This window comes from Struthio camelus, chromosome W (assembly GCF_040807025.1).
Source record: "Struthio camelus isolate bStrCam1 chromosome W, bStrCam1.hap1, whole genome shotgun sequence".
Lineage (NCBI taxonomy): Eukaryota > Metazoa > Chordata > Aves > Struthioniformes > Struthionidae > Struthio > Struthio camelus.
The window spans coordinates 3,594,620-3,609,104 of record NC_090981.1 but is presented as its reverse complement, the minus strand read 5'-3'; the positions used below and the strand labels follow the sequence as shown (position 1 = coordinate 3,609,104).

The 14,485-nt window shown below is 39.2% G+C and overlaps 1 protein-coding gene across 6 annotated transcripts in view; it reads left to right on the top strand.

The window, feature by feature from the left end:
- The window catches only part of LOC104138046 (inactive cell surface hyaluronidase CEMIP2), a 56,690-nt gene extending 49,522 nt beyond the window's left edge, over nucleotides 1–7,168 (top strand). For 3 of the 6 annotated variants that reach the window (XM_068925924.1, XM_068925923.1, XM_068925926.1), the window contains 6 exons: nucleotides 99–284; nucleotides 1,529–1,748; nucleotides 1,969–2,022; nucleotides 3,204–3,352; nucleotides 4,175–4,278; nucleotides 4,802–7,168. In XM_068925924.1, coding sequence (XP_068782025.1) covers nucleotides 99–284; nucleotides 1,529–1,748; nucleotides 1,969–2,022; nucleotides 3,204–3,352; nucleotides 4,175–4,278; nucleotides 4,802–4,998 — 910 coding nt within the window. In that variant the 3' untranslated portion in view covers nucleotides 4,999–7,168. Of the gene's footprint in view, nucleotides 1–98; nucleotides 285–1,528; nucleotides 1,749–1,923; nucleotides 2,023–3,203; nucleotides 3,353–4,174; nucleotides 4,279–4,801 lie in introns of all 6 variants that reach the window. The other 3 variants (XM_068925922.1, XM_068925921.1, XM_068925925.1) reach the window with 1 other exon arrangement.
- Nucleotides 7,169–14,485: the final 7,317 nt, after the last annotated feature.

Below are 14,485 nucleotides of genomic sequence, written 5' to 3'. Positions count from 1 at the left end.
CTGTACTCCCATTGCTTCTTTTTTGAGTGATCAGTTTGCTGCACATTGTCATCTAAACCATTCCTATGGTGAATCATACGTTTGATTTTTATTTTCAGGAATGACTGGATTCGTGTTGGTCTCTGTTATCAACCAAATACAAATTTTGTTATAGTATTGGAAACCTTTCAAAGGCAGTCATCTGCTCTGTCGAGCAAGATAGAGCGTTATACACCTGTATCTTCAATGCTGGAACTTGAAAAGAATCGATCAGACAAGAAGTTTTATTTTGACAACAGTACTGGGTAACTCCTTGTAGCTTGGCCCTACAGGAAGGCATGCTGTTTAACCCTAAAATGGCCAGTTTGATACTGTTAAAATCAACTGTGAGATATCCACATAAGAGGAAAGTGATTTCAAAGGAGCCCAAAGCATATGTGAAAGAATACTTTGCATGACTTCTAATTTCCAAAATACAGTGGTTGTCATTTAAAATATTTTTCCAAGAATACCACAGTTGTCACAGCTATTTCCTGTCCCAAGCCTGGAGAAAACATGGTATCTGGAGTGCTGCAGAGCAGTGTCTTTCAGAAAGTAACTTAGTTACTTAAAGTCTTTTTTAAAAAAAAAAAAAAAGTGCCCTCCTATTAAACTGAAATTTCTAGAAATTTCCAAAAAGGTTTTTGTTCCAGGAATGTTGTAAAGATGGTATGTACCCATTTTTGAAAGTACTACTCTGTTTGCAGACTCGTCTGAAGTACTTAAAAGTCCTAGTCTCCCCTTCAAAAATACTTCTGGCACTGTGACACTTCTTGGGAAAATTTAACATATGGTAAACTTACTAGAAAATTTCTACATACATCACTTGCATCTTTGCAAATTTTGTTTTTTAGTTTATAAGCAAATGATTAATACAGGGCTTTGTTCCCTTATATGTTACTCTGTCCATCTGTGGTAAATGTGCTGATGAATGTAGCTTTTTAAAAGAAACTTTAGTTTCCTTTGTCTAAAAGCTTCCATGATGACAACTAAATGATAAATGAATTATTATCAGTCTCTATGCCATGGGAACAATAATGACCACTACCCCCTAAAATGCATTTCCAGGCATTTGCTTAACATGCAAGAATGCAACTACGTTGTCCAGTGTTGGTGAGTGAAGGCAAATATCCAAACAGTTACTGCTGGGTATCTGTCAAGATCTATGATCAAAGAAAACATTTGTGCTCTGTTGTTTGTTTTTTGTTTCCTGCAAGCCTCTGTTTTGAGGAGTGGTTCTTCTTTTCAGAGCAGATTCATTCATAATGATGTCCCCTGTAATTGTTGAGGATTTCAGATATGTCAGTAGAGACTTCCTAATTCTAAATAAATACATAAATATTTCTGTAAATATTTTGAAATAGCTTAATTGTAAAGAAGTAAATGCTAATGTAAATACTGTTGTTTCCCTGCTTCTTAAAATCATGAAGTGTGGCTGTTAAGTTTTATGTAAATATGTATCTTTCTAGTAAATCATCTATTTTTTTTTCTTTTTCCATTGTTTGCATAGATTACTGTTTTTATTTCTTCAAGCCAAATATAATAGGGACGGTCACAGTTATTGCTCATCTCGGGGATGTGAAAGGATCAAGATTGTGACCAAAGATTCAGCAAAAGGGATCAGTAACTGCATGGCCAAAGCTTATCCAAAGTACTACCAAGGGCCAGCTGTCATAAAGCAAATGCCAGTAAAAACTTCTGTACCATGCACAAAGTGTGGCACAACTCAGGTAAAATATATCATTATATTTATTGTCATTGCTAGTAATGGAAATAACAGCCTTGTTGATGATTAAATGGATACATTGGCTTTGGAGTATAGATTATTTGAGTACGTTAAGCCTGGTGCAATAAAGTGTTGATGACATCTACACATGTATACTTAGTGTTTTGTTTGATATCCAGATGGTATTCACCAGTGATCCTCACAAAAACTACCTCCTTGTGCAGATCAATTCTCCTGGTAAAAAAGAGTTGAGCAGAGGTCAGCAAGCATTTATTTCTGTAAGTATTGTTTATGGTTTTCTTCTAACAAGCTTTCTCTTCAGCAGTTTATATTACAATAGTTGTACAGCTTTACATAATGCTGAGCTCACTTCACTCAGATAACTGTTGGTTCATAGTTTAAAAGAAAAAAAAATCAAGCTGATGTTTTTACCTCAGAAAATTAGGCTCCAAAGTCCTCCATTATGTACTCGAATCTTTTGCTGCTGGAGAGAAAATTGTACCAGTAAAGAAGAGTTTAAAATCTGCAGATTTCTGTTAAAATCTGACTTGTTATACATTTGTTGATGGCTGCTTTTGAAAAAAATGTTTGTTTAAATAATCCATTTTGCTGAAATAATTTTTGTGCTAACAGATGACTGACTTTAATGGGACAAGTCATTCAAACCATTAAGCTTTAGTTAAACTCCTTCAAAGCTGCAATTACAGAAGAATCCATAGAGATTTCTGTATTTGTTCTGATGCTGTACTGATGTGTGTAGTGATGTGATATTGCATAAAACTTGGTTTACTTTGATTTTTTTTTTTTGTTCTGTTTGGAAGCTGAGGGAGACTTTTACGTGATGCTGAAGATAGAATTTGCAGGTATCCTCATGCCACGAAGCTTAAAGTCTGTATGTGATTTGCATCCTGCGATTTAAATGCATTGTCTTGGTTGAAATAGTAAAACTCTGAATTATCTAGATGGACAAATTGATTGTGATCTGTTAGCACAGCAGTCTTTACACAGAAGCTGCAAACTTAGGGGCCTTTTTGTACACTATCAAAAGCAATAAGAGCATTTCATGGGAAAAACGAGGCTAAAACTGGGATTGCCGCAGAGACAGATCAACTGAGCTTTTGCAAGAAGCGCAGACAGTTCAGTATCTGAATGTTAGCTTCCCCAAATGGGAGAACTTACCAAGGTGGGCAGTAACTCACCTGAAATGTATGATCTCCACATAAAAGCAGGTGACTCAAGACTCCCATGCAATTTTGGAAGTCCCACTGAAAGTCTCTTCTCCAGAGGAAAAGTGAAGAGATTCTAATGAGAAGCAAGTGTTTTGGGGAAGAGTTGTACACCATTGTGTCTAAAACAGATGAAGATAACTTTGAGTGCAGTAGAATAGCTGTTGAAATCATAGGTAACTTTAAAAAAAAATTGTGTTTTTTCCCTCCCATCTTTTTTTCCTCCTATTCAGGTCAATGGCACTATGTTTTCCCTCAAGGATAATGGTATACTTATTGTTGTAGTTGATGCCTGCATTGGCACAGTGTCAGAAAATAAATTATTTTCTGAAGTAGACATTAAGCATGTAGATGGATATTTAAAAACTGGAATTCCACAAAGGTATGTGTAATGACCATTTATTTACAGTATGTCCTGTAAACTGTAGTTCTACGTGGAAATATTTTGCTCTCTAACAAGGATTTCACTAACTGTGTTTATACATAAGCACTAAAAGTGAACCAAACGTATGTAAGTTGAGGGGGAACAAGAGAAATACAGGAGCATTTTAACAGTTTTTGTCAGTGCACTTAAATGACCTTGTTAAACCATAAATAGCTATTCTTTTAAGCTAAGAAATGTTATTGCATGATGTTTAGTTAAGGAAATTTACTTTTGAGGTGGAAGACAGACAACACTGGAAAATTCTAAGTATTCCAAATTTGAATTGCTTCATTTGAGAAAATCTGAAACTATCTAAAAATCTGAACTACATCACAAAATGTTATACTGTTAGTGAGTGACTTTTCTCTCTCATCCAGGGAGAAAACTACTCATTGTTAAACCTATCTTAAACAAAGATAAAAAGTTAGCATCAGAAAAATCAACTTTCTAATATTTTAATTTTGTATCAATATTTTCATGTGATTTTTGATACAAAAATATTTATTCATTAAACAAACTGTATTTTAACCACACTTCCAAATGATTTTTAAATTAATCTTAAAAGTCAATTTTGTTTTTTAATAACAATTACTTTCTAAAATGGACAATTTTCTAAGAACCCTTTTCCAGAGAATGTTGTCTATCTCCATGTGTAGTGTTACCATGAGTATTATTAAGCAAGTGGACTATTGGGCCAGCTAACTGTAAAAGCATGCAACAAAGTATTCAGAAAACTTAGTGTTTATAACTATTGCTATCTCTGCATTGTTTCTGATGCAGGTCTATAGTTCTGCTGAGCACAAGAGGTGATATAGACAGTCCTAATATATCAGAAGCCTTAATGTCCCTGGGGACAGCCAAACTGCCTTACCTTCAGAGCAATGGTTGGTGAAGTTTTGCACGTTTCTCTTCTCAGACTTTTTTTCAAAGCCTAGATTTTGTGCCTCACCCAGCAAATCCGAGGGATTTTGGTTCTATTTTTAAAAGCTTCCTTGTGCCAGTCTAGCGCTTCCTGTTCTAACAAAATCTGAATGTAGCAATTAGAAGCTGTTGGTATTTTGAGGGACAATTGCTTTATAGACCACATGGTCTAGAGCACGCTCTACCTCGCCGCTCCAGTCCGTTCAGGACCCTGGCACAAGTCCTGTATTGAGACAGCAAGTTTATAACTGTCATGCAAGCTGTGTTTTCAAATAAAAATTTTAAAATATTTAATACCAAATGACAGAAAAACGCAAATTAGTATTTCCTTGTGAGTTGCACGGGAAGCTGAGATTGGATTAATGCACCAAGGAGTCCTGGGGGGAGAATATCACAGCAGTGTGTTATTCTCTTCCTGAGCCATTAGTGTGTTGTACTTGAATGGACTTAGCTGCTCCTGTAATACTGAGCTTTTTTTTGTCACAGGAAGCATGGCCTTTCTAGGCTTCAAAGGAAACTTTAAGCCATCCTGGATTAAACTGTTTACTGGTCCTGCTGGGCAAGGGCTAGTTCAGATAGAAAAGTATATCCCTTTACAACTGGAAGAGTATGGCTGTGCCAGAGCTATCAAAAGCCGACGGAAAGACCTGGAGCTTCTAAAGAAAGCTACAAGATCTCATTAAAGACCAAGATGTACATAAATGCTGGGAGGAAAAAAATGTGAAGTAACTTATTCTTAATTTATGGCATTTTAAACTATATTGTTATCCAAGTAAATCACATTATTGTTTGACAGACGTTTACCAACATTGACCACTTGAATGCCAGTCTGTGCACCTTCTAGTTGTGCAAAATATTAAATTATTTATTAGTTATTTGTATAAACAGGTTTCAGAGATTTTTTCAGATGTTTATATTTACTGTAAACAAATTCCTTCTGTTTAATACTCCTTTGTGTTTAAGAGGGTGTTCAAAAAAGTCTTAAAAGTTTTGATAGCAGGTATTGGAGTGCATCTTGGATTACTTGAAAGATTAACATTAAAATCTCTTTCTAAACAGCTTATTCTAAACAGTCATCTTAACTTAATTTGCATTTTCCCTCTGCCGTCTACGTGTTTTTCTGAGAGGTCATTTAGCAGTCAGCTCAGTTACATTCTTTACCTACTTTCCAAGATATTAAAGAGCAATTCCTCTTCTGCATGCAGCTTGGGCTCAAGGGGTTTTAACCGCAGTGACATTTTTGCTTTGCTGTATGAAAGATGGAGAGGAGGGTTTCCAAGATCCAGCCCAGGGCAGGGGGTTATGGACTGCTCAACAAAGATTGCCAGGACTATCTGCACCAGTGTGGCATACGGAGCAGGGAAAAACTGCAGCTCTTCAGGATCACTGTTTACCACACACCCCAAAATATGCAGGAGTCTGTAAGAGTTACTTCAGTAATTAGTCTGGGTATTAAGGCTTTTTAAAGCTTTTAGCCAGCAGGGCAAACCTGAGAAATCGCTTATTACTTTCAATTTCTTATGAAGCTAAACTTCTTCTCTTGCAGTGATTTTTAAGGCTATCCCAGATCTAACTTTAGGTGAAGGAAGTAGAAAGTGCTCTCAGTTCATTGTTAGACATGTTACATCTTTTGCCTTTAACTTTGACTCTCTTAGTATATTCAAGTTGATATTTGCTATTAGTTTTATATTAGACCTGTTTGGTTTCTTCTGATTTTTGTCACACCTATTTGACCCTTTCTGGGTCAAACACATTTAGAAGAACTGAGACACAACTGCCCTTTCTTGGGACCTAATCTTTGAAATTAAATTTCAGAGACTGTAAAGGTGCATTCATAATAGGGGTGCAATAGAGCTAAAATGTAACTATGGTTCTAATACAACTGACATGCACCTGGGGAGGAATAACCCCATGCCCCAGGACAGGCTGGGGGCTGACCTGCTGGAGAGCAGCTCTGCAGAGAAGGACCTGGGAGTGCTGGTGGACAACAAGTTGACCATGAGGCAGCAGTGTGCCCTTGGGGCCAGGAAGGCCAAGGGTATCCTGGGCTGCATGAGGCAGAGTGTTGCCAGCAGGTGGAGGGAGGTGATCCTGCCCCTCTACTCAGCCCTGGGGAGGCCTCCCCTGGAGTCCTGTGTCCAGTGCTGGGCTCCCCAGTACAAGAGAGACATGGCACTACTGGGGAGAGTCCAGCGGAGGGCTACTGAGATGATGAGGGGACTGGAGCATCTCTCCTATGAGGAAAGGCTGAGGGAGCTGGGCCTGTTCAGCCTGGAGAAGAGAAGACTGAGGGGGGATCTCATCAATGTGTACAAGTATCTGAAGGGAGGGTGTCCAGAGGATGAGGCCAGACTCTTCTCCGTGGTGCCCAGCAACAGGACAAGAGGCAACGGGCACAAACTGAAACGCAGGAAGGTCCATCTGAACATGAGGAGAAACTTCTTTCCTGTGAGGGTGACAGAGCACTGGCACAGGTTGCCCAGAGAGTGGAGTCTCCTTCCCTGGAGGTATTCAAGACCTGCCTGGACGCAATCCTGGGCAATGTGCTCTAGGTGACCCTGCTTGAGCAGGGGGGTTGGAGTAGATGATCTCCAGAGGTCCCTTCCAACCTCAACCCTTCTGTGACTCTGTTATTCCATGTTCCCTACTGAAAATCTCCAATAGATATCCATCTTCAAACAAAAATCTGCAAGTTTGCTATTGAATAAAAATCTGAGGCTCAGCCACACTGGTTTTGAGCGTGACCGAGGACTGTATTTTAATTGGCCAGCGATGACATTCTCAGATAGCTCTGGAGGCACAAACTCTCTTGCCATTTTACTTAGTAATTAAAAACACAAAGGCAAAAACCTCAGAAGCTGCTGTTTCTTGAATAAACTATAGCAACAATGCATTGGAGACTGGGAGAAATTGGACTCCTACCTCTTCACCAAGCACACTTCACTTCTCACTTCGCTAGTTAGGTCACTTTTTGTAAAGCTGTGCTTTAATCAAAGTAACAGCTATTAGTCTGTGGGCTCTAAAGAGCATATTTGCATGACAATAAAGAGCTTAGTTCTGTCAGTGCCAGATCGAAAAGCACAGGTAGAGACAGAGGATAGTAACTGCACTGGGATATTTGGTGCCAGCTGATGATTGCAATAACAACCTGCTTCAAACGCATAGTGGCAGGCCCTTGGCCTCTGCCTGCAGAGCTGTTTATTCCTAAACCAATGTTTATGTAACATCTTTAGATATTGTGCTGGGGGCTCACGTCCCACATGTTTCCCAGCATGGCATATCCAAAGGGGCAGTTTTCACATATGTCACATGAGTCCTTTCTTCCTTGCCTGCTCCAGAGGTCTTCCTCCCCCATCAGTTTTTTTTGAGATGTCAAATGTCTAACACTCATTAGTCAACATGAGTTCAGCCTTAAACATCCATTTAGATGTTCTTCTCTCTCCTGGTCTTAGTCATTGTGGTTTCCCACACCCATTAAGGAAAAAGGCAGTCAGCAAAAAGGCAGTTATTATTAACTCTTCCTCATCCAAAGGAAGGGCAAAATTAAACCCTAACTCTGCATAGGTATCTAGAGAACACTGATAAAAATCAAGTTTGTCATAATTTACATTAACTATTTAGATAGACTGCCACTAATTTTCAGTTACTTTCCTCTGTCTGTATAAGAGAAAGACATTTGACTGGCATTTATGTCTGCGTTGGTAGTGTCAGCAAAGCTCTCTGAGGCTTTTATTGTGGGACACACCGAACAGTTTACAGAGCTGAGCAGCAAGGTTAGAATCAAAATGGTTCCATTACAGTAAAGGGAAATCCTAAGGATCTTAAGGGCATTTTTATTCTCCCAACTATTTTTATTCTTTGTACATTGAATAGGAATTATGATATTGTTATGCCTGTATTTTTTGGGGGGGGAGTGGTTTTTTTTTTGCTCAGGGCTTTTGATTGCAACAGAGGGCACTGTGACCTTACTTAAAACTCAATCTTTTAATTGGGCCACTTAGGGAATGGAAAAAATTTATAACATTTCAGTCCTTAAATCACAGGGTTACGTATACAGAATTTATTTATTCTCCATTTAAATCACTCCCTCATCATCCTGGCTAATAGACTGGAAGAAAGCAAGAAAAACCTCTTCATGGAATTAATAGATTAAAAAAACACTAAGCAAATTTGTCTTTCATAGGGGAAAATTGGCTAAATAAAGGCCTGGACTGTTTTCCTCTAGGGTAACATAGTTTCCCACTGTACAATCCCCAGTGGAGGGATTTTAACAAAGCCTTTCCAGCAGCAGCTATATCAGAGGATTTTAAAAAAAAAAAGTCCTTTTCAAACCCCCAAGGCCTCACTAGGATGTACAAGTCACTGGAAGCACAACCTGCTGTACATTGCATTATCACCCACACAGGGAAAAGCACCTCCCCACCCCCCAACACACACTTTACTGTGGGAGCTGAGCCCAAGTCAGCACCTGGTTTCCCTTTGGGCTTGGCTTCTGACTTTAAGCACCAACATATTCATTTTGGAAGCCTATTTGAATCTCTGCATGAGTAGGTGCTAGGAACTTGCAGCAGCACACGGAAAAGGAAGCAAGGAAGAAGCAGCAAGAGGGTCTGAGAGGTCTCCCTTGGCCACTGGCTTAACCCTGGGAAAAGGGTTATATGTATGTTTGTAAAAATATATATATATATATAATATAAATGTATAAACATATAAAATATACATACCTGTATATTATATATATATTTTTTATATATACACACATAGATATAGTATTAGCAATAAAGCAGGACTGAGGCTGCTTAAACACCCTCCAACTGTTTTAGTGAGTAGATTAGTCATGAACTTCTGAATTCATCAGTTGATAAATATTTTAAATTTAGCATCTGCCCTGAATTTGAATTCAACCTTTAATTGGGCTGTTTGGCCATGGAGGGAGTCTGTGGCCTCACAGATGTGGGGCATGAGGCACCAGGTTTTGCAGAGGTTTAGTGGCCAACCTGTGCCCAGGCGCCGAGGGAGGTGGGCTTTGTCAGACTGCTCAGCTCCAAGGGATTGCCGAGAGGGAGAAAACCGTGGCCATGGCTTTGTGTGTTGATACTCCTCAGCTTCCCACACACTGCCGTGTGTCTTCGCAGCCAAGACCCCAGGTCAGGCAGGCTGAGGGATGTGCGTGGGTCCCTGAGAAGGATCTGTGGGGGACAGTGTTGGCTGTTATTCAACATATGGAAATACTGAACTTTGGTAGAGTTAATAATATCAAAATCAACTATTGTCCAGACATCCCTCGATGATGGAAAAGGAGAGTTTATATATGGTATTGCGCTACAGAATTTTTGAGTGCAAATGATGGCTATGCATGTTATATAGATAATTGGTTCAGCTCTTGCATTTCTATGGGGAACAAGATTTGTAATAAGTGGCCTTTAGTAAAAATACTTAAGTACATGAAATGCAATTGAAGTGCATTGACTGGTTTTGTTTATGCAAATTGGGTACTCTGTACTGCATGTTTATAAATACAATCAACATAACAATCACTAGCACATATAAATCACATCCCATATTTAACAGTCTGTATACAGATACCTAATTCTTATTCTACCCTTCCTAAGTGTAAAATTTTTATTCCCCTCACTTAACTGATGGAGAAGTGGAAGCAGAGGTGTGTGTGTGTGATGTTTTTCTCAGTACTACACACACTCAGGTTTGCTGTAGATCTGAGATTAGACTGCTGAATTGCAAACCAGGAGTGCTCTTCAGCAGCGTGCATTGTTTCGTTTCTCAAGACAAGCCCTTCTGATAATAGAAACTCCCAGACCAGAATAATGTTCTGGGAACAGGACTAGTGGTTTCTGAAGTATCTATCATAAAATCTGTAGGTCATGCAAGGTATATGGATGGTGTCCCCTTTCTGCATGCCAGTGGAAATGTATCTTTGGAGGAATGATTTAGCTGATGTTAGCTAAGGAAGAAGCCAGGCCATGTAGCTGTGGAAGGTGCTCAGTGCCTTGCAGCAGTGAACCTCAGGTCTTCTGTGATCTTCTGCACTCACCTGTTGTTCTGAGGGCAACCAGCCTTGGGCAAGGCTCCTAAAAAAACAGAGGGCATGCATGTTGGCTTGTTTACACATGGATTTGGGGACGTGTTTATGTTGATTTAGAAAGGTTTGTAGCTCTTCAGCTTGCATCAGTGAATTTATATTATCATCATGTGGCTTTCCAGCACAATGGGTGTTTGTTAAGATTCTCTGTTGGAAAATAAAATGTGGAACATTGGCTAGCTAAAGAATTCTTCCTGCCTGCTGTTCTTTTGTTTGTCTAAGATTTCTGCAACTATTTATAAAAAAGGATACACCTTTAAAGTAAATCTCAGCTGGACTATTTTCACTAACCTTAAAGAAAGGGAGGAACAGGGTAGCAGCTTGGAATTTTTGCTGGATATAACACAGGTGCAAGTATGTATTGAGGAAAAGTCAGTTTAAGGCTTTGTGGAAAAGAAACACTGCATTTATTAAATCTATCAATTTCTGCTGGGGAGGTCAGAAGAAACACTCAAAAATGCATTTCTCTTTGCCATACTCCCTGTATTTTTTCATAAGTAGAACTTGCAGGCTAGAACAAATGCTGAGGTTTTGTTGTTTAGTTAGCTAAGAAAATTGGCAAGGCTTTAAAGGTGACCCTAAATTACCAGCATTCCCCAGCTGTCAGCCAGCAGGGCAGGTAAAACAACTGAAATGTCAAGAATGCGATACTGTTTTATAAAATATAATAAAGCCTTGATCTTTCAGTACATCTGTTATAAATTTTCTGCATGTCATCTCAAACTGCTCAGGGTAGGATAAAGAGCTGTCCCCCTCCCTATGAAGAGTGAACGCTAGGAAGAGATCACATGGCATGAGATGGCAGGTTGAATTGGCTTGACAGCCTCAAGTCAGAGATACAGGGATGGGGAAATGCATATGTGAAAATTGATATGATCTTCTTTGAACCTGAGAAATTAAACTGTCTGGTTGGGATACAATCCTCCTCATGTCTCTGTCAACAGGATCACCACCACCTTCACCATCCACAAGAAGACTGATAGGTTATGCCTCTTATAAAATTGTGGTACTGTAAAATACAGCTGTTGTTATCTGTATTCATTCAAGATTAAACTTGAGGATATCTCATGTTTATTTTAGAATTGAAGGAATATGAATCCAGCAGCCTCCTCAAAACTCAACTGCAATCCTAGGTCTCAGCTCTCTACTCAGTCTTTTCTTCACAAAAGCGTGTCCTGTTGGTGCTTCCCTTTCTTTTAAACTGAGAAAGCAGCAGTGTTTGCCATGTCTACAGAGTATAACTGCAGTATGTCATTTGGACACAGAGCCGCATTAAACTGTGTATAGTTACCTTGTGTGGGCAGCTGGAATTTGCATAATATTTTGAACTTTTTAGAAATGAAATGGATTTCAACCTGATTGATTGATTATTTTATGGTAACCTTTTTCAAAAAGCTGTAGAAGTCAAAAGATAGTATCTTTAGGCTCAGTGCCCAACTAGGCCTTGTTTGCAAGACTCATCTGCTTTTAGAAAGGCAAAGATAAAGGTAGCAAGGAGGATGTTTGTCACATCTAAGTTAATTTATGTTTTGCTAATGGATAATTTAAGTGCTGTGCTCTCCTGTGACAGGGGTTTTGCTATTTATTATTCTTTATGGATGTGAGCTATATGCCAGTTTCTACGTTTTAGCTAGGTGTGTCTGTTAGAGATTTGATATGAAAGCAGGTATTTCCAGGTAGAAACCGATTTGTTTCAGCTCTCTGGCTACATAAGAGAGCATACATCACATCTAAAAGCAGTCTTAAATGAAAGGTAGCTATTTTGTCTGACCTGTAACATTAAAACTTTTCTTCATTAGTTTCTTTTCAATAACAGTGGAAACAATCAACTACTTCTGTCACATTAAACTCATAAAATCTTTCTATGTCAAATCACACTTTTTACAACATCAAATCATTTTTGACCACATGAGGTTAAAATTATGTTTCTTATGTCTCTTTTAACATTTATGTATGTTCCTAGAACAGTCTCTGCCATGTGAAAAGGCCTGATGCTTTTTAGATTTGCTAGAGAAAGCAGTTTTAACCTAATTCAGTCCTAACGGAGCTGGGATGTATGGCTTTAAGCTATGCATGACATGTGATGAACCTGAGGACCCACTTGTAAGCTGCGGTAAGTAAAATTTATGTATTAAACCCCCAAGAGTAACAGGCAAAGCCAAGATCTCTTGTCTTTTGCATCCTTGGTGGCCTGAAGGAAAAGCTGACTTTCCAGAATTGTCAAGACAGTTTACCATGTGGAGCAGAAACTGTGATATCAACAAACAGGCTATAACAGCTTGTATTTACCTCTCTTTACCGACATGTTCTCTTCTAGAAAGGGCACCATTTCTGCAGAAATTCGCCTTGTGACTTTTACCTGTGGTTCCAACCCCTACCCTACCATAGTCTAGGAGACTGCAAACACTGAAGCGTTTGCAGACACTTTACTCATTTTAAATATTAGGCATTTATTTTTTCAACTTTCCACGGTTTACATATGTTAGTTGGAAAAGATCCTGGCCTCAGTACCTTTTCAAAAACATTTTGAGAGCTGATGCAATTGTTTATAATTTATAAATTACTCAGAGCTGCAGATCATGCCTATGGATCAGAAGTGTTAAATACAGCTTTGTGTAAGTATCAGAAACTCCTTATGTTATGGAAACAGTCCGACCCTAGGTTTCTGAGGAGCAGAGTCTCACGTACGTCTAGCAGCGAATTTAATTATTTATTTAAATGACGGTACAGCAAAGTAACAGCTCGAGCTGGGTGCCTCCGGGGAGGGACCCCAAACAAAGAAATTTTGGGGCAATTATACTCCTTACAGTGAAATTTCCCCGCCTGCCCGTGACAGTCTCTCCCAATCTTCTTTACTGAGTCGGTGGTCTCTTTCCTCTGGATTGGTTCACGTCTACATCCCGGGACGGTTGCTGTGTTCCTGCTTCACGGTGCCTTCTCTTATCCCAAGGTTGACGGTTACCTCTGGCCGTTGTGTGCTGTGTCCTTGAGGGCTGGTTCGAGCTGGGTTTGCAGTCGCATCCTCAGCGATGTCCCTCGAGCTCATTTACAACTCACTCCTGCGGCCTGCAGGCTTCATCTACTTTAGGCGCTAGTGCTAAGCTGGGCGAGAGCTAAATTAGCTCCCTTTTCTAGCACCTTACAGGGAAATGACTATTGATGCCTGCCTAAACACAAACGGTCACAAGAGATTCTGAAATGCAGGCAGTTTACTGAAGGAAACATGACACATCATTAAACATTCAATAAAAAAGTTAAGCAGAAAATATATAATCAAAGCAGAGCTGTTACTAGGAATAGCCAAACTGCAAACAAAATACAATGTCACAGCAGAATTAAATCCAAGTGGACAGGTGGGCTTGTGCTAATTGCAGAGGTTCAGGTATACTTGCATTTTATCTATGCAGTAAAGAGAGGGCTGTTAAATAATTATTGCTAATAGTATGATACTGATGAATATTATAATCCCATCCAGGCCCCATGTGTCAGTGGCACATCAAGGGCTGCTGGCTCCTCTCCCATGCTTGCTACACCACAATGTGTTTGCTCTCTTAGGCAGAGAAGACAGCTACAAACCCTCTTTCTACAATCCAGAAGTGTGAAATCTTCAGCAGTTACATGGGAAAACTTGTTACTCTCAAGAAGCTGTTGCAGCTAATGAATATGTATAGATAGATAGAAAAAAAAATGACAGAAAAGAGGCAGACCTGACAAGGTGAAAATAAGAAAATCTCCACAATGATGTCGTTATTTTAATGTTACCGTGAGCAGGAACATGCACTAAACTACTCTTTCCCTTGAGTGAGTCATGTCTGAGATGAGGGATAAGCTGTGATGGGAATGAGGAATACAGGCAAAGATCCTTTCCCTTCTTTTCCTAAAATCTATATGTGAAAATGAGCACATAGTACAGATCCTTAACATAGAGGAAGCTAGCATCATATGACATGAGAAAAAGAAGCAGGACTCAAACAGAAATGTGATTGCTGATTTCAAAAGCTAGTCAGAACAAAACAGGTTTGCACTGTTACCTCTGTGTCCTGCTCAGCAGCAGTTAAAATAAGAGATGT